The following is a 20,729-nucleotide window of genomic DNA, read 5'->3' as shown; positions in this document are numbered from 1 at the left end:
TTGGTACAGATTTATCCTGATTTTTGTTGAATTCTGATGAAAACTAATCATTTTAAGTGATTACATTAAAATCTTTATTTTAGATACACCTAAGACAGATTTGGTATAAAGTTAGATCTCTTGATTCTCACAAAATCCGGTATTACAATTTGGGGGTATCATTGAATAAATGTATTAAATCCTTATGTGATTTACTCTAATGTTTATTGAAACTAAATAGTCCATAGCACTGATATACACCCTTCAGAAACTATGCATAAGTATCTGGAAGTTATTAGTGCCTAATTATGAGAAGAAGCTTTTTAAAGATTCTACTTTCTCCAACTTGCATTCTGCTGAAATCAAAGATGTTGAAAAGTATTTTCTCAATAGATGTTAAAAAGTGCCCTGGGTGATCGAATTAAAGAAAAGACTGACTATGAAGAAGACGGTATTGGAAACGAAGAGATGGAGAGTAGGAAGGATGAAACACTGTCTCAGCACAGTGACAGCATCATGGAGTATGGGCCGAAGAAGCAAAGGCCAGGTACTTATCCCAGAGAAGCCAGGATAAGGATGTCCCAGGGATCCATTTAGGGTCTTGCGTTTGTTTTTGACTGGCTTTCTCATTTTAAATATTTCAGAAATATATAAAAGGAGCAAAAATAATAATACCTATATCTTCACCATCTAAAAGCAGATGCTAACAATTATATATGCTTTACACCTTTTGCATTTAAAAATAAGAGTTGAAATCCCGTCTGTCCTCCCCACAGTCCATTTTTCCCCTCCTTCAAAGAAATAACTCCCAAAATTTTTAATCTTCTTACTGTTTTTTTTATTGATTATTTCATTGAGATACAATTGACATGTAACATTGTATTCACTGAAGATGTACAGTGTAATGATTTACTTATATAGTGATTGATATTGATACAAATGATTACCATAGTAAGTTTAGTTAACATTTATCACTTCACATAGTTACAGATTTTTTTTTTCTTAAAACTTTTAAGATGGGATTTTTTGCAAGTTTCAAATATGCAATATAGTATTGTTAACTACAGTCACATGCTGGACATTATATCCCCAGAACGAACTTCTCTTATATTGGAAGTTTGTACCTTTTGATCATCTTCACACCCACCCTCTGGCAACCACCAATCTGTTCTCTTTATGAGTTTGATTTATTTAGATTCCACATATATATGAGGTCATACATTATTTGTCTTTTGTCTGACTTATTTCACTTAGCATAATGCCCTCAAGACCCATCCATGTTGTAACAGATGGCAGGATTTCCTTTTTTTTCTATGGCTGAATAATATTCTTTTATTTTTATTTTTTTTTCTTTATCCATTTATCTGTAGGTGGGTCCTTAGGTTGTTTCTGTATCTTGGTTATTGTAAATAATGCTGCAGTGAACATGAGGGTGCATGTATCTTTTTAAGGTAGTGATTTCATTTCTGGGTACCCAGAAGTAGAATCACTGGGTCATATGGTATTTTTAATATTTTGAGTAACCTCTATACTGTATTACTTAGTGGCTACACCAATTTACATCCCCCCTAACAGTACACAAGGGTTCCCTTTTCTCTCCATTCTCCAACATTTTATATCTCTTGTCTTTTTGATAATAGCCATTATTCAAAACCTGTAAGATGACATCTCATTGTTATTTTGATTTGCATTTCCAAGACAGTTAGTGATGTTGAGCCCCTTTTCATGTACCTTTTGGCCCTGTATAGGTCGTCTTCGGAAAACTATCCAGTTTCTCTGCCCATTGTTTAATTGGATAGTTTTTTGGGTTTTTGTTTTTGTTTTTTTGCGATTGAGTTGTACAAGTTCTTTATATATTTTGGATATTAATTCTTTATCAGATATCTGATTTGCAGGTATTTTCTCCTGTTTGGTAGGTTGCCTTTTCATTTTATCGATAGTTTCCTTTGCTGTGCAGAAGCTTGATACAGTCCCATTTGTTGATTTTTGCTTTCGTTGCCTTTGCTTTTCATATCAAATCCAAAAAAGTCATTGGCAAGACCAGTGTCAAGGAGTTTACCTGCTTTTTTCTTCTAGGAGTTTAGGGTTCCAGGTCTTACATTCAAATCTTTAATTGATTTTGGTTGATTTTCGCATATGGTGTAAGATAGGTTATATTTTCATTCTTTGCATGTGGCTGTCCAGTTTTCCCAGCACCATTTTTGAAGAGATTCTCTTTTCCCTATTGTATATTCTTGGCTCACTTGTAAATTAATTGACCATGTATGTGTGGGTTTATTTCTGGGCTCTGTATTCTGTTCCGTTGATCTGTGTGTCTTTTATGCCAGTACCATATTGTTGTAACACTATAGCTTTGTAATACAGATTGAAATCAGAAAGTGCGATGCCTCCAGCTTTGTTCTTTTTCAGGATTGCTTTGGCTATTTGGAGTGTTTTGTGGTTCCATACAAATTTTGTCATCTATTTCTGTGAAAATACCATTGGAATTTTCATAGGGATTATTGAGTCTAGATGAATTTGGGTAGTATGAGCATTTTAACAATATTAACTCTTTAAATCCTTGAGCATGGAATATCTTCCCATTTATTTGTGTCTTTCATCAATGTCTTACAGCTTTCAGTATATAGGTCTTTTTTTCCTTGGTTAAATTTATTTGTAGGTATTTTATTCTTTTTTAAATTATCATTCTAGTTAACATACAGTGTTAATTACTTTAAGGTGTACAATATAATGATTCAATAATTTAATAATGCTATCCATTTCTCAGTGCTTACTCTTAATCTTAAGTGTACTCTTAATCTCCTTTATCTATTTTATCCATCCTTCACCCACTTCCCCTCTGGCAACCACGAGGTCTCTGCATTTAAGAGTCTGTTTTTTGGTCTCTTTTTTCTTTGTTGATAAATTCCACATATGGGTGAAATCATGGTATTTGTCCTTCTCTGAATTATTTAACTTAATTTAATTCGTTTTTCTAACAGTTTTTCGGTGGGTCTTTATTGTTTTCTATAACTATTATAATGTCATCTGCAGATACAGAGTTTTCTTTTCAATTTCAATGCCTTTTTTTTTTTAAGATTTTAAGTAAGCTCTACAGTCAATGTGGAGCTCAAACAACCCTGAGATCAGGAGTCACATGCTGCACGACTGAACCAGCCAGGCACCCCTGAATGCCTTTCATTTCTTTTTCTTAGCTAATTGCTCTGGCTAGGACTTCCACTACTGTAGATGTTGGATAAAAGTAGTAAGAGTAGGCATCCTTGTCTTACTCCTGAAATTAGAAGAAATACTTTCAGCTTTTCACCATTAAGCATAATGTTAACTGTGGGCTTATCAAATATGGCCTTTATTATATTGAGGTACATTCCCTTTATACCCAGTTTGTTGAGAGTTTTTATCCTGAATAGATGTTGAATTTTATTAAATGCTTTCTCTGTTGAGATGATCCTATTTTTATCCTTCATTTTGTAATGTGGCAAGTCACATCGATTGATTTGTGGATTGTTGAACCATCTTTGCATTGGAATAAATTCCACTTCATTATGGTGTGTGTGATCCTTTCACCGTACAGTTGAATTCAGGGGAGCTTGAGTGGCTCAGTTGGTTAAGTGTCCAACTCTTGGTTTTGGCACAGGTCATGATCTCAGGGTCATGAGATCAAGCCTGACATTGGGTTCCATGCTCAGCAGAGTCTGCCTCTCTCCCTCTGCCCCTCCCCCTGCTCACACACATACACACACTTCCTCTTTCTAAAATAATAAATCTTTAAATGTATATATGTACACACACACAGCTGAATTCATTTGCTAATATTTTGTTGAGAATTTTTGCATCTGTGTTCATCCATAATTCATTTTGCATCAAGGTTCATCATTATGCCTGTAATTTTGTTGTGATGTCCTGTCTAGTTTTGGTTATCCGGGTAATGCTGGCCTTCTAAAATGAGTTTGGAGCTGTTCTCTCCTCTTCTATTTTTTGGAAGAATTTGAGAAGGATTGGTATTCTTCTTTAAATGTTTGGTAGAATTTATCAGTGAAGCTCTCTGGTCCTGGACTTTGTTGGGTGGTTTTTATTAGCGATGTAATCTTACTTGTAATTAGTCTGTTCAGATTTCTTTTTCTTTACGATTAAATCTTGGTAGGTTTGATGTTTTGGGGAATTAACCAATTTCTTATAGGTTGTCCAATTTGTTGGCATAAAATTGTTCATAGTAGTTTATGATCCTTTCTATTTCTGTGGTATTTATTAGTTGTAATGTCTCCTTTTTCATTTCTAATTCTACTTGTTTCTTTCCTCTTTTTTTCCCTTGGTGAAGTCTAGCTAAAGATTTTATCTCTATTTAATCTTTTAAAAACCAGCTCTTAGTTTCATTGATCTTTTCCCCTTTTTTGGGTGTCTGTTTCACTTATTTCTGTTCTGATCATTGTTCCTTCCTTCCTTCTAACTTGGGGCTTCTTTTGTTCCCCCCTCCCCCCAGTTCCCTTAAGGTGTAAAGTCAGGTTGTTTGAGATCTTGATTCTCTTTTTTCTTCCAGTTTTATTGAGATACAGTTACATACAGCACTGTGTATGTGTACTGTACAATGACTGGATTTATATACCTTGTGAAATGATTACCAACAATTAACATCCATCATCTCCTATAGATCAAAAAAAAAAAAAAATTTCCCCCTGTGTTGAGAACTCTAAGGATCTACCCTAACTTTCAAATACACCATACAGCAGAGTTAACTGTAGTCGTCATGTTGTACAATATATTCCCAGTACTAATTTATCTTATAACTGAAAGTTTGTACCTTTTGACCACCTTCATCAAATTCCTCCCCTCACCTGTCTCTGGTAACCAGAAATCTGATCTTTTTTTCTATGAGTTTGGCCCTTTTTTTTTTTTTTTTAAAGATTCCACATATAAGTGGTTTCTTTTTTTCTGTTAGATCCTACATATAAGTGAGATATGGTAATTCTCTCAAGGTTCATATCCATGTTGTCACAAATGACAGATTTTCTTCTTTTTTATGACTGAATAATTCATCCATCATTAGACACAACGTTTCCATGTCTTGGTTATTATAAATACTATGAACATGGAGTAGCAGATAATCTGTTCCACAGCGTTTTCCTTGAATATATTCCAGGAGATAAAACTGCTGCATCATAGGATAAATTCTATTTTTAATTTTTTGAGGAACTTCCATAGTGTTTTCTGTGATGGTTATACCAATTTACATTTCCACCAACGGTGCACAAGGGTTCCCTTTATTCCATATCCTCTCCAATACTTGTTATTTCTTGTCTTTTGATGATAGCCATTCTAATAGACATAAAGTGATATTTCATTATAGTTTTAATTTGCATTTCTGTAATGATTAGTGATGTAGAGTACTTCTTTGTGTACCTATTGGCCATTTGTAGATCTTCTTTGGAAAAATGTCTATTCAGTTCCTCTGTCCATTTTTAAATTTGATTATTTGGCTTTCTGCTATTGAGTTGTAGGAGTTCTTTATATATTTTGGGTATTAACCCTTTATCAGATCTGTAATTTGCAAATATTTTTTTCCCATTCCAGAAGCTTTTTAGTTCGATGTAGTCCTATTTTCTTGCTTGTACTTTAGGTATCATATATCTTTCTTGTTTTCTAATATATGCATTTATCACTGTGAACTTCCATCTTAGAACTGCTTTTGCTACATTCCATAGGTGTTTTTTGTTTTGTTTTGTTAAATGGGTTTTATTTTAGAGCAAGCTTGTGTGAATGCAAGGTGGCAGGAGAGGGGGAGAGAAAGAGAATCCCAAGCAGGCTCCATGCCCAGCACAGAGCCCTAGGTAGGACTTGATCCCACAACCCTGAGATCGTGACCTGAGCTGAAATTAAGAGTTGGACACTTAACCGACTGAGACACCCAGGTGCCCCACTACTTCCCATAGTTTTGATATGTTGTATTTATTTCCTTTTCCATCTGAAGATTTTTTTAATTTCTCTTTTGATTTCTTCTTTGACCTTCTAGTTCAGTAGCATATTGTTTAATCTCTTTATATTTGTGAATTTCCGAGTTTTCTTGTAATTCCTTTCTAATTTCATACCATTGTGTCAGAAAAGATGCTTGATATGATTTCAGTGTTCTTTATTAAGACTTGTTTGGTGGCCTAATATATGATTGGTCCTGGACAATGTTCCTGTATCCTTGAGAAGAATGTATATTCTGCTGCTTTGGAATGGAATGTTCTGTAAATGTCTCTAAATGTCTGTTAAATATTGTATTACTATTTCTCCTTTCTATTTTAGGTTGGTTAATATTCACTTTACATATTTACATGCTCCTATTTTGGGTGCATAAATACCTGGAAATGTTATGTACTCTTCATAAATTGTCCCTTTTATTGTTATATAATCTTGTTTGTTTCTTGTTACAGGCTCTGTCTTAAAGTCTGTTTTGTCTGATAGAAGTATAGCTACCACAGCTTTCTTTTGGTTTCCATTTGTGTGAAATATCTTTTTCTATTTCTTCACTTTCAGTCTGTGTGTGTCCTTAAAGTTTGACTCTCTTATAGTCAGCATGTAGGTGTGTCTGTTTTAACATTCAGCCACTCTCTTTTGATTGGAAAATTTAGTCCATTTACATTTAAAATAGTTATTGATAAGTGTCAGCTTAGTGTTGTTTTGTAACTCCTCTGTTCTCTCACTTTGTGATTTGATGATTTCTTCTAGTGGTATGCTTAGACTTATCTTTTGTGTATTTATTATAGGTTTTTGCATGTTTACCTAAAGCCTATATAAAACATATTCTAGTACTCTTATAACAAATTAAAATGCATACCAGAGTTCAACATTTTTACTCTTCCTGCTCCCATACTTAATTCTTAATGTCATAATTTACTCTTTTTATCTTATGTATCCATTAACAAATTATTGTAATTTTTGCTACTTTTGTCTTTTAACCTTCATGTTAGATTTATGTGATTTACCCACCAGTTACAACATTAGACTTTTCTGAATTTAACCATATATTTACCTTTACCAGTGATATTTGTACTTTCATATGCCTTCCTATTACTAAACAGCACCCTTTTATTTAAAGAAGTATCTTAAAAATTTCTTGTAAGGCTGTTCTAACGTTAATGAACTGCTTTAGCTTTCACTTATGTGGAAAACTATTTATCCGGTTCCAGAAGACAATTCTGCTGAGTAAAATACTTTTTCTTGGCAATTTTTCTAACTTTCCACACTTCGAATATATTGTGATATTTCCTTCAGGCCTGGAAAACTTCACCTGAAAAATCTAAGGATAGTGGTATGGGGGTTCCCTTGTACATAACAAGTTGTTTTTCTCTTGTTGCTTTAAAGATTCTCTCAAATTAAAGTTGACTGTATATATTGTGTGTTAGTGTGGGGTCTTTGGATTCATCTTATTTGAAAGTGTCTGGGCTTCCTGGATCTGGATGTCCATTTCCTTTACCGAGGTTAGGGGAGTTTCCAGCCATTATTTCTTTGAATTGGCTTTCTCTCTTTTCTCCTACTGGCACCACTATAGCATGACTATTGGTCCACTTGCTGGTGTCCCCAAATCCCTTAAGCTGCTGCCTTCATTCTTTCTTACTCATTTTTCTTTTTGCTCCTCTGTCTGGGTAAGTTCCACCGTTTGGTCTTTGAGTTTGCTGATCCTTTCTTCTTCTTCATCTAGTCTGCTGTTGAACCCCTGTATTGAATTTTTCAGTTTAGATGTTAAATTTTTCAATTATGTAACTTCTGTTTGGTACATTCTTATATTTTCTTTGTTGAGATTCTCACTTTGTGCACACATTGTTCTCCTGACTCTGCTGAGCATCTTAATGACCACCGTTTCTAAGTCTTCATCAGGTAAAGTCCTTATCTCTGTTTCATTAAGGTCTGTTTGAGTTCATCTCATTCTTTTATTTAGGACAGATTCTTCTTTTTCTTCATTTTCCTGTCTCTGTGCACTAAGTAAAACAGGCACCTCTCCCAGTCTTGAAGGAATAGTGCCTGTCTCCAGCTCTTGGGAGTCTGCCGCCTTTGTTCTTGAGGGTGTGCCAAGGCCCATTTCAATGTAGGTTTTTTCTCATTCACCGGAGGTGTAGGAGTCATTCAGCTAATTTCTGGATTCCCTTCTGAGGGAATTATTCCATATGTAGCTGTAGATTCAGTGTGTCCATGGGAGGAAATGCATTCAGGAGCCTCTATATTGCCATCTTAAACTGGAACCTTCTCATTCCTGTTTTTATATTGGTAATAGCTCATCTATACTTATAAATGCTATTATGTTTTTAAACTTACAAAGATATGGTATTATTCTGCAACTTTTTTAACGTTGTTGATACTTACAGATCCAGTCATTCATTTTTACTAAGTTCATAGAATATACTCCATTTGTATGAATATATATATGACCATTTCCTCTATTGCAGGACATACAGGTTGCAAAAGTGTAGTTATGAAAAGTAGAAATGTGTGTAAAAATTTCTTTAGAATCTCGGGCCACCTGACTGGCTTAGTTGTAAAGCTCGGGACTCTTAATCTCAGGGTTGTGGGTTGTGAGTTTGAGCCCCATGTAGGGAGTAGAATTTACTTTCAAAAAAAAAAAAAGGTTTCCATAAGCTCTACATCTGGTAGAACTGCTTTTTACTCCAGAAATACTTTTTTTCTCTTGATTGTTTCATCTTTCTCCCCTTAAACTTTCCTAACTAATTGCTAGGTAAGCCTCACTTAGTAACCTACATTTTTCCCTTCTATACACATATATATCATATCCTGCTTTGAAAACTCACTGTAAGTTAAAATGTTATTTTCATTGGATCTTCAATGAAAAGAATACAATCTTTCAATGAAAAGAATGGCTGTAATAAGTGTAATAAAATCAATTGTGCAAGTCAGTTTTTCTTAATGTCTTACTTTTTTTTAATATATATTTATTTTAGAGAACAAGCAAGCAAGGGGAAGGGGAGAGGGAGAGAGAGACTCTCAAGCAGACTCCCTGCTGAGCATGGAACACAACACTGGCCGATCTCATGACCCTGAGATCCTGACCTGAGCCAAAACCAAAAGTGGGGTGTCCAACTGACTGAACCATCCAGATGCCCCGATCTTACTTTTTTAAATTAAGTAATCTCAGTGCCCAACATGGGGCTCAAACTCATGACCCTGAGGTCAAGAGTTGCGTGCTCTACCAACTGAGCCAGCCAGGCACCCCCTTAATATATTACATTTGAAATCAATTTGAAAGTTTTGAATTAAGAGTGAAAAAAAAAAAACTTAGGGAGACTTGAATTTTCTGGGAAGGTTTATCTATAGATACCAAACTAATTTCCTTAACCTTAGAATTACTCCTTTTTCTGAAAAAGGCATGGAGTCTACCTCTACACAACTAGCAGATGCCCAAGTGCCACTAAAAACAGTGGAACATAAAAATGTTTATGAAGCGACTTAGATCTCTAAGGCAGTGTGGAATTAGGGCTGACTTAACTACGTAAGAAAAAATTGGGACTACTTAGAAAATGCTGAATTATGTTAACTTTTTCTTCTAAACATGCTGCTTTATAAGGGTAAGATGTATGCGTACTTATATCCCACCTCCTCAGGGCCTAGGTAGGTACCTAGGATAGCACACATACGGCTTGGATGGTTTAACATTTTCTTTCTCCACCACTTAGTTCCCCATGTTGCTCCATTTTCAACCCAAAGTTGAATATAGAACCTAAGTACTTTCTGAGACTGTATACATTTTATGTGTATTGGTCTGACTAAACATACAAATAAATACAAATTAGTTAGGGGCACCTGGATGGCTCAGTTGGTTAAGTGTCTGCCTTCAGCTCAGGTCATGATCCCAGGATCCGGGGATCGAGCCCCATGCCTGGCTCCCTGCTCAGTGGGGAGTCCGCTTCTCCCTCTGCCCCTCCCCCTACTCATGCATGTGCGCACGCTCTCAAATTTTTTTTTTAAATACAGATTAGTTATAGGAAAGAGTAAGTTTAGCACATTCTTTTTGGATTTGGTAAAAATCAACGGTTTGATTTCCAACTTAACATTTCTGGCTGTAAGGAACTAATGGTACATGTCTCTTCCATGTTGTAGGACTTCCCACGCATAGAAGGCCACCCTTCAGATCTCATTCACTCTCTCCGTCTCCAGTTAACAGAAACACACAGTTCCATATGGAGAGAAAACGGCAGCGAAAGCCAAAAACAGATATTCGCCAATTTCAAGCAAAGGTACATCCCATCTTTGACTACAATTGGGTAGCAGGCAATACTGTTTACCTTCAACCAAATACTACAGTGAACGTGCTGTTGATTAAAGGCTTAAAATGCATTTAATGTTCTTGAACTGAGTGGATGGTAGGAGGTTATGTGACATAGCTTTCATCCCCCCCCACCTTTACAGAACATAAAACTTGTGATACCCTAAGAAAACTAACCTTGTCAGATATAACCCAATACTCCAGCGGATTTAAAAAGAGTAGATCAGTGTGGGTTGATATTTTCAGAGTGCTGCAGAAAGGATGAGAATTGGAGGTGGGTGGATTACAAGTGATAGGCTAGTTGAGTTACAGGTAAGATTAAAGTGCCCAAGACGGGAATGAGAGGAGGTGGTTCAGGTTCAGCATGGAGAATGTATGATGACCAAGGAAGGCTTCCTGCGGGGGAATAGGGATTCTGAAATGCAGCATAAATTTAGAACACACGTACATTGTTTGCTACAGTATATTTTATGAGTGAAAAACAAATTAATTCAGATGTCTTATAATAACATGTAACTTCAAACTCAGCATATTAACTTCCACTCAAGGGACTGTCAAAATAATTACAAAACTGGAGAACAAAAAAATGCATTTTTGGGGGGACATAAAATTTTATGTCCCAAATACATGTCTGTTAGATAATATGTATTTTTGATAGCGGGGGCCTTAAAGGAACCTAAAAAAAAAATGGAATGGCAGAATCTTAGGTTAATTTTTTTCCCTACATTTTCATTGTTTGTTTTTAGTAACTGTAATGTCATATGGCTTTTTCTGCTCTAGGCAATAACTGAGGCATTTGAAAGGGAACTAAGAAGAAATAAAGTTCAAGAGAATATTGGATCTCTAGGAATAAATGAGGAGGAGGAAACAGTGGGTAAAAGTCTCTACTTTATTTAATAAATGTAACTTGATCAGATCAGTGGAAAGTATTTTATTTTTTTTAAGATTTTGTCAGAGCAAGCAGGGGGAGTGGCAGAGGGAGAAGCAGACCCCCCCCCCCACCAAGCAAGGAGCCCCATGTGGAACGGGATCATGACCCGAAGCTGAAGGCAGATGCTTGGTACCAAAGAATACCAGCACTTTTCCTTCCTGCCCAAAACTTCTATCAGTTTTTGTTTAGCAGTTCACTAGGGGTTTAAAAGATAGGTGAGGCTGACAGGTTAAAGGGAAGTAAGGAGATCCCACTTGTTCTGTGCCTGGGTGGAAGAAGCCCAAAGCAGACACGTCCATTGCCTCTTCAAAAGGATGGTTACAGAAACTAAGTGGAAACAGGAGAAATGCTTGTGCTGGAATGCTCATGAACAAAACAGGATATAAAATACAGTATGGTTACAATAAACATTATTTAAGAACTCTTTTAATCTACATGGGAAAAGTTGTCAAAAAAACCAGTACATCAAAACATTATTAGTGGTTGTATTTAGGGTGTGGGACTATGGTGACTCTGAAACTCAAAAAAGATTTCAGTGCTTTTTCAAATTCCAAGGGGTGCCAGAAGCCAAAAGATGCTTTTAACTTAGGTAAACACTAACCAGATTTTAGAAATTGGAAATAAGGTGGTTGGGGATTAGTTAGCTATTTTTGTCAATGTGTAATATTTAAGATCATGTATGAGGCAGTTATTAGACTTTTATTTCTATTCTGTTTCATGTCTGCTTCTAAGGAAAAAATATACAGAGAAGCTGTTCATAAAGGAACTCCAAAACGTAGTCAGCCCTGGAAGACTTACTCTAGAAAAACCACAACTCCAAGTCCAAGAGCTGGCTTGCCAAAGCCCAATAAAGCAGTTCCAAGTAAGAACCACAAAATTGTACTTTATGGAAAACTGGCATCCTTTGAAAGTGTGTGCTACATTCCAAGGACACAGCACTGAAAACTTAACATCACCAGTTAGCTGGAGAAAGTTCCTCTTTTATCACTGCCATATGCTAGATCTCCATAAAGAGAGAGAACACTCCTAAATAAGGCACTTATTTAAAACTCTTAATACCTTCGGGAGGCCTCTGTATTGGTACTGGAGGCACGAACAGGCTACTACCTGCTGCTCCAGCTGTAGCCTCACTCTGCTGGCTTACACCAGTTGCCTTTTCTTTGTTTCTGGGAAGTTGGCGGAACCCAAGGGATGCTCCAAAACAAGCACATGTCCCGTCCAGCTCTGTTACATTGACAGTTGGTGCCAGTGAGGGTTAGAGTCCTGTGACAAGGAAAACGAGGTCATGTGAAATGCCAGGGTGCCATTTCAAACACTGCTGGCCTTCTACCTACATCCTGTCAGACAGAGACTTTGCCTCCCAGTAGGGCTGAGAAGTGTCTGACCACACACAGCGTCCACCCCAGCCGCTGAGTCAGCTGCGCAGTTAGGATGGACTCACGAGAACAGCAGGTCATCGATCAGAACTGTTGAGCCTACTTTTATCTTCCCTGGTTAGTTGGTGTACTCTGATCAAAAGAGTGCAAAAGTTAATGACATACGTTTAGATTTCCTCTTTTCAGGATCAGAACTGCATCACTTAGATAAGCTTTGCTCTACCAGGAAGGTAGAATGAGAGTTCTTATTAAAAGCTGTCAGCAAATCTCTCAGATTGAGGCGTTTTGTGGTTGTTTTTTGTTTTGTTTTACCTTTCAGTGAAAGTAAATGAACACAGTCTCCTGCCCCTCATGCTGGAGCAGTTTCCGTTTCTCTATGTTTCTGGCCAAACACTAAGCAAAATGTGGAAACAGCAAATTACACAGGTTGAACAGCTCAAAAAAGATGCATATAGAGAAAATCGATCAAAGAAGAAACTCCAGGATGAAGTAAGTTAACTGTCAATTACAAGCTTAGGAATATAAACCAGAAAGGGGAAGAGCTTATCCTTCGGAATTTAGTGAATAGCATTATTAACCTTCTTCCTTTCTGTCCCTCTTAAAGATAGAAGAAGCCTTAAAAAGGCATGACCTCCTTACTGCACTTGTCAAGAAAGAATATGAACATAACAAGAGACTGGTATGTTAAGAGCAAGCTGAGTATTATAATTTTGAGTTTGTAAATTATATTACTTGTATTTATACAGCTGGGTAATAGGCCCACAGACTTTTACCTTTAATACTTGCCTATGGAAGCATCTAAGGCTGTAACCAAAACTGATGAGGGGCAAAGGTGCTAAGTACTTCATATATACAGTTTCATTTGGTCTTTATATTAACCATTATAATGGAGATGTTTGTTTTCTTTGAGATGCTAACGAATGCTTGATCCCACTGTAATCAGCAAGGGGCAAGGTTGAGACTTTAAATCAGGTGTGTCTCTACCGGGACAGCAACTTCAAGGTACCAGGTGGTTGTAAGCTAGTGCTTTCTGTTCTCTCTGATCTAAGGTCGTAAGTAGAGAACTGAGCTAGTTTACCACCCTCTCTTATTAGGGCTGAGAATTGTACATAGCACATCTTCTGTTGAGTATAATGGAGAGGACAGATGTCAAAGACAGTATTTCAGAAGAAGGGATTTTAAAACTCTTGGTTGAGGGGCGCCTGGGTGGCTCAGTCATTAAGCATCTGCCTTCAGCTCAGGTCATGATCCCAGGGTCCCGGGATTGAGCCCCGCGTCGGGCTCCCTGCTCAACGGGAAGCCTGCTTCTCCCTCTCCCATTCCCCCTGCTTGTGTTCCCTCTCTCGCTGTCTCTCTCGCTCTGTCAAACAAATAAATAAAAATCTTAAACAACAAAACAAAAAAAAAACCTCTTGGTTGAGGTAAGCAATAAGAAGTATATTCCTAAACAGTTTCAGAGAAGCAAGGGGAAGCCATCTGAAATTCTGCATATGGTACTTTGGGGGAAAAGGAAACAAGTACAGTCTGGACACCTTGTGAGGGCTTTATGTACCTGACCTCATTTCATCCTCATTTGTAAAATATTGTCTAATTTCCTTAGTTCTGACATAAATACTCTTGGTGTAACTCAAGCTTTGCTTGAAAGTCTGATTGCCTTTTTTCTACTTTTTTTAAGCTGGCATCTGGGTGTGACTTAGGCAACCCTCTAGGGGACAGGGGGAGATGAGATCTTCAGTTCCACCAAGATCACCTGTATCAGTCTGGGCTCGTTGGGGCAGCCTTTTGGACTGGTAATGAACCTACCAAAGGCTGGAAGGCTTCTAGGGGCTGACGGTTTTTCAGTCTATGCCCAGGTAGTAGGCCACTGGCCCTGCATGCCTGGCTTACTCCTTGAAGACCTTGTGGGAGTGGGGCAGCTAAGAATGCCAAAGTCTGTCTTCCTCTTGTCCTTACCTATTTTTCACTTTCCCTTTCCCAGCAAGACTTCAAGGACCGCATTCATAGGCAGAAGTTGACCCAGTCAAAGATAACAGAAAATCGGCAACAGATTGTCCGTGCCCGAAAATACTATGATGATTACAGAGTTCAGTTGCGTGCAAAAATGATGAGAATGAGGACCCGGGAAGAAATGGTAAATACAAGTGTTTTGGGGTTTTGGGTTTTTTTTTTAAGACTTATTTTAGAGAGGGTGAGAGAGTGAGCAGTGGGGAGGGGCAGAGGGAGAGAGAATCTCAGACTCCCCGCTGAGCATGGAGCCCTCCCCCCCCCCCCACACCCCGGGCTCCATCTCACGACCCTGAGATTATGACCTGAGCTGAAATCAAGAGTCGGACACTTAACCAACAGCCACCCAGGTGCCTCATAAGTACAGCTTTTTATCCAACCCTGTCAAAAGGGCGAATTTTATCTGTTAGCTTTCAGGACTACCAAGTCCTAAAGGCCGGCTGTGAGAGTTTCAACTTGTCCGTGCCTCATTTTCTTACCCGCATAGTACATCCCAGTCTTCTCCCAGTCTCCACTGCCCTCATTCTGTCTGACCTCCTACACGTTCTCCAGTACAGTTGCTTCACGGAGTTTGGGAGCACGTTAGAAGGGACAGGAATTTAAAGTGTGACTAGATGACCTGAATTCCACATAAAACCGGGAAAGGAGTATAGGACAGATGCGTTGTGAAGTATTTCTCCACAGTATTTGTTGTCTCATCCTAATCAGGCTGAAATGCTTAATCTTTTGGGATTCCAAACTGGCAGTAAATTACATCTCTAGAGTAAAACATTAAGGTAATTACAGTTAACTGGGCTACTATCATCCTTGTTTCTAGATGATATTAAGGCTTTGAGGGGTTAACTTGACTAAGGTAATACCGCTGACTAATGAATGCATGGCTGAAAGTGGGCGTATCTAAATTCTTTGAATAGTTTGCCTCCAGCCCAGCAGTTCAGTGATAACTACCTCACCCTCAGTTGTGCACATGTGTAAATGCACCATTTGTTTCTTCTCTGGCTGCTTGTATGTGGCTGCTTGAGTATTGTTTTCTGAAAGCAGTAAAGAATTTTGGGGATACAGGAAAGGATGCTGAACACCACTGGTCATTAAGGAAGTACAAATCAAAACCACAATGGGAAACCACTCACTAAAATGGCTAAAATAAAAAAGACAGATGTGGGCAAGGATATGGAGAAGTTACAGCCCTCATGCAAGGTTGGCAAAATGGTGCAACCACTTTAGATCACGGTCTGGCAGTTCATCAAAAGGTTAACATGGCTACCCTATGACTCCATAATTTCACTCCTAGGTATATAGCCACACAGATACCCTATGTATGATTACCTAGAGCAGATTCATAATACGCAAAAAGAGGAAAAAACCCAAAGGCCCATCAACTGATGGATAAACAAAATGTGGTATACCCATATCGTAGTATTATGTGGCAGTAAAAAGGAATGAAGTATTGATGCCTGCTACAATATAGATGAACCTTGAAAACATGCTGAGTGAAAGAAGCAGATACAAAAGGCCACATATTTTGTGATTATATGAAATAATCTAGAATAGGCAAATTTATAGACATAGAAGTATAGTACTGGTTGCAGGGGGTGGGGAAGTGGCTGCTAAGGCATAGGGCTTCCTTCTGAAACGATAATGATGGTTGCCCAACTCTGAATATACAAAAATCTATTGAATTGTACCTCTTAAAAGGGTGAATTTTGTGGTATGTGGATTATATCTCAAAGCTGTTACTTAAAACCTGGTGAAATACAATCAGTATAGTTCGACAAAATGTTGATATTCCTCCATGAAAGTTCAGCATAACTTCATTTTTCTAACTAAACAGATATTTAAGAAATTGTTTGAAGAAGGTTTACAAATTCAAAAGCAAAGATTACGAGACCTAAGAAACTATGCCAAAGAAAAGCGAGCTGAACAAAAGAGACAGCACCAGAATGAACTGGACTCAATGGAGAACTACTATAAAGACCAGGTGAGCTCACTGTTCCTGGGTTACATTCTAATGTGCTTGATCCTGACCACCTTGTGTCAAAAATCAGCTTAGTCAGGGGCGCCTGGGTGGCTCAGTCGTTAAGCGTCTGCCTTTCGCTCAGGGTGTGATCCCGGCGTTATGGGATCGAGCCCCACATCAGGCTCTTCTGCTGGAAGCCTCCTTCTTCCTCTCCCACTCCCCCTGCTTGTGTTCCCTCTCACTCTGGCTGTCTGTCAAATAAATAAATAAAATCTTTAAACAGACTAAGCTGATTTTTTTTTTTTAATGAAAAACCTGTTAACCTGTCACTATACTGGTTAGACTGATTATTCACAATAAGCTAGTACTTGACCACAGTACAGACTCTATATATTGCCCTATTTCTATTAAAATAGACTTTAAGTCTGTGAATATTATATATCAGAATTGTTAAATTTGGGCTACAGATGAACATTTGGGTTTTTTTTTCCTCTACACAGTTTTCATTGCTGGCAGAAGCCATATCACAAGAACGTCAGGAACTCAAAGCCAGAGAGAAATCCCAGACCCAGGTAATAATTAGCAGGATAGAAATCATTGATTTACATTTTTAAGAACTAGAAAACAACTGTATTACATCTATGACCCAAAACATTTATGCTATGGTTAATCCTATAAATAGGATTTATCCTGTGTTCGTTTTACCTGTTAAGTCTCTGTAAGCGCGACTGCAGGAGCTTGAGGAGCTGGAAGGTGGAGGGGGAAATAAAAATTGACGGGGGCGATCGTGAGTAGCAGGATGACCCGAGTTCTCTTTTAGACATTGTATAAGGTGAAGAGGGAGCTGAGATCGAAGATGGAGAAGGAAATTCAGCAACTGCAGCACATGATAACCCAGAATGATGAAGACTCTTTTTTCCGGGAATTGGAAGCTGAGCGCTTCAGAGCTCGACTTCATCTGGCTTCTTTTCAGTACAGTAAAAATCCCTTCCTCTGAGGCCCAATTTTATAAGTGGTTTCTGGAGGACTTGACTAGGACAGAGCTAGAACTGAGCCAGTAAACAGTCTAAAACCAGGAGATTCATTTCTTAAATGCCTTACTCATTTCAATACTTTTTATGACAATTTTTTAAATAAAAATAATTTTCTCAAAGTATACCACTTTGAATTTATGACTTAAAAGGAGGAATAAAGGCACACATTCATTGGTCATAGTTGCACTAAACTAAAAAACAAGCCTGCTTGAGCAGCCAGCTCCTGAAGCCTGTTGCTGTGGTTCAGTAAAACCAATAAAAAATCTCTAATTCAGAGAACCACTAGAAGTGTGGGGCTTGTCATGAGAGGTGGGAGCTGGGGTTAAATCTTTAAGGTACTGTGTAGATGTGTGTGGATGTGTCATCTGGTGGCTGGAAGATGAGAATTTGTGTATATGGCTTCTGTTAGTTGGCAGAGGACAGTGTGAGAAGAGGCAAAGGGTGGAAGGCCAGAAGGCATGGGCCTCATGGAGCACTAGTGCTTGCGGCTGGAAAGGAGGAGGCACCATGGACTTGAAGTGAACACCAACCCTATTTCTGGTGTGGAGGGGTATGAGGAGAAAAAAAACAAAAACCCAGCAGGGTGTGGCACCTCCATGGAAAGGGAGGCTTCAGCTTTAGTGAAAGCCAAGAGCAGTTGAGGATATGGGGACTTTGCTGATCAAAGCCAGAGTGGCACAAGGCACCAGGGAAGGACTGAAGGGGAGAAGAGAGGCTCCCGTTAGGGCATGTACAGAGTAGCACAGTGATGAGCATATGAACAGGTTTTATCTGGCATTTCAAGCCGTTCAGACTATATTACCCAGCTAATTTGATTGCTATGACCAATTTCTTCTTGTCTTAAACTCAAAGTGCCTTTAAAACTTTGCCCTCTGCAGAAGGAGAGAGTGGGAGGCAAACCATAAGAGACTAACAATAGAAAACAAACTGAGGGTTGCTGGAGGGGAGCTGGGTGAGGGGATGGGCTAAACGGGTGAAGGGTATTAAGGAGGGCACTTGGTATGTACGATGAGCACTGGGTGTTGTGTGAGGACTCACTAAATTCTACTCCTGAAACCACTATCACACTATATGTTAACTAGAATATAAAAATATGGAAGAAAAATAATTTCAAAATAAAACTTTGCCCTCTGATGAACAAAGCTATAAGCATCACACTCCCTGACTTCAAACTATGACAAAGCTGTAATAATCAAAACAGTATGGTATTGGCATAGAAACACAGATCAGTGGAACAGAACAGAGCCCAGAAATAAACCTACACATACGTGGTCAATTAATTTACAATTTACAAGTGAGCCAAGAATATACAACAGGGAAAGGACAGTCTCTTCAACAAATGATGTTGGGAAAACAGGACAGCCACATGCAAAAGATGACAGTATCTTTTACACAAAAATTAACTCCAAAGGATTAAAAACTGGAACGTAAGACCTGGGACCATAAAGCTCCTAGAAGAAAACATAGGTGGTAAGTTCCTTGACACTGGTCTTGGTGATTTTTTGGATTTGACACCAAAAGAAAAAATCAAGTGGGAGAGACTCCATCAAACTAAAAAGCTTCTGCATAACAAAGGAAACCATCAACAAGATGAAAAGGTAACCTGTTGACTGGGGATAAAATATTAGCAAATGACATACTAACAAGGGGTTACTATCCAAAATATATTAACAATTCATACACCTTGGGACGCCTGGGCGGCTCAGTTGGTTAAGCATCTGACTCTTGGTTTTGGCTCAGGTCATGATCTCAGGGTTGTGAGATCAAGCCCTGCATCGGGCTCTGTGCTGGGTGTGGAGCCTGCTTAAGATTCTCTCCCTCCTTCCCTCTGCCCCTCTCCCCACCTCTCTCTCTCAAAAAAAATTCATACAACTCAATAGCAAAACAAAAAACAACCAAAACCTAATTCAAAAATGGGCAGAGGAACTGAATAGACATTTTTCCAAAGATGACACACAAAGGGCCAACAGGTACATGAAAAGGTACTCAACATCACTCGTCATCAGGAAAATGTGAATCAAAACCATCTCACACCTGTTAGAATGGCCCTTATCAAAAAAGTGTTGGGAGGATGTGGATAAAGGGAACCCCTTGTGCGTTGTGGGAATGTAAACTGGGGCAATCACAGTGGAAAACAATATGGAGGTTCCTCAAAAAATTAAAAGATGGGGCACCTGGGTGGCTCAGTCAACTGTCTGACTTGGTTTCAGCTCAGGTATGATCTCAGGGTCCTGAGATCAAGACCCACCAGGGGCTCCATGTTCAGCGGGGAGTCTGCTTGAGGATTTTTCTCTCTCTCTGTCTGCCCCTCCCCTGCTTGCGCACTCTCTAAAATCTTCAACAACAAAAAAAAAACTTTAAAAAAAATTTTAAAGAGAATTATTATATGTCTCAGCAGTTCCACTTCTGGGTATTTATCTGAAAAAAAATGAAAACACTAACTGGAAAAGATATATGCACCCCATGTTCATTGCAGCATTATTTACATAGCCAAGCTATGGAAACAAGTGTCTGTAAGAAAACATGGTGTTTATTTACAATGCAGTATCATTCAGCCATTAAAAAAACAAACTAAAAATATGTTAAGGGTATTGTGCTAAGTGAAGCATGTCAGAGAAAGACAAATACCATTATCTCCTATGTGGAATCTAAAAACAAAATGGAGCTCATAGATACAGAAAAGACTGGCAGCTGCCCGGGGGGGGAGGGTGGCGGGGGAATGGCGAAATGGGTGTGAAAGGGGTCGAAAGGTACAAACTTCCAGTTATAAAGAAGTCACAGGGATGTAATGTACAGCACGGTGTCTATAGTTCATACTGTATTGCATATCTGAGAGCTGCTAACAGAGTAGATCTTAAAAGTTCTCATCACAAGAAAAATTTTGTAACTATGTATGATGATGTTACACTGAACCTTACTGTGATCAGTCCGCAACATCTACACATACCAAATCATTAAGTTCTACAACTGAAACTAATATGTCAGTTATACCTCAGTTTTAAAAAGAACTTTGCCCTTCTGGTCTCGATGGTTCTTCACCTTCTTGCCATGCCAGCATCATGTCTGGGAGAAGTAAGTGGTCTGAAAGGTTGAGTTTGAGGTGCGTCTCCATCTTCAAGCCCAGTTCCTGTGCTAAAAGTCAGAACATCATGAACATTTGGGTGGGCAGGAGAAATATCTTAGAAGGGTCCATCAC

General features: G+C 38.4%; 1 protein-coding gene across 7 annotated transcripts in view; it reads left to right on the top strand.

Moving 5' to 3' along the window:
- CEP95 (centrosomal protein 95) overlaps positions 1 to 17,655 on the top strand; it is a 45,802-nt gene extending 28,147 nt beyond the window's left edge. For 5 of the 7 annotated variants that reach the window (XM_026512457.4, XM_026512459.4, XM_044389124.3 and 2 more), the window contains 10 exons: positions 373 to 526; positions 10,066 to 10,202; positions 11,012 to 11,101; positions 11,895 to 12,024; positions 12,858 to 13,027; positions 13,143 to 13,217; positions 14,517 to 14,669; positions 16,374 to 16,520; positions 17,000 to 17,071; positions 17,320 to 17,655. In XM_026512457.4, coding sequence (XP_026368242.2) covers positions 373 to 526; positions 10,066 to 10,202; positions 11,012 to 11,101; positions 11,895 to 12,024; positions 12,858 to 13,027; positions 13,143 to 13,217; positions 14,517 to 14,669; positions 16,374 to 16,520; positions 17,000 to 17,071; positions 17,320 to 17,496 — 1,305 coding nt within the window. In that variant the 3' untranslated portion in view covers positions 17,497 to 17,655. Of the gene's footprint in view, positions 1 to 372; positions 527 to 10,065; positions 10,203 to 11,011; positions 11,106 to 11,894; positions 12,025 to 12,857; positions 13,028 to 13,142; positions 13,218 to 14,516; positions 14,670 to 16,373; positions 16,521 to 16,999; positions 17,072 to 17,319 lie in introns of all 7 variants that reach the window. The other 2 variants (XM_044389125.3, XM_026512458.4) reach the window with 2 other exon arrangements.
- The last annotated feature ends 3,074 nt before the right edge of the window (positions 17,656 to 20,729 follow it).

Source organism: Ursus arctos, unplaced genomic scaffold, assembly GCF_023065955.2.
Source record: "Ursus arctos isolate Adak ecotype North America unplaced genomic scaffold, UrsArc2.0 scaffold_24, whole genome shotgun sequence".
NCBI classification, from domain to species: domain Eukaryota; kingdom Metazoa; phylum Chordata; class Mammalia; order Carnivora; family Ursidae; genus Ursus; species Ursus arctos.
Note: the sequence above shows the minus strand (reverse complement) of the source record. Positions and strands in the feature narration are given on the sequence as shown.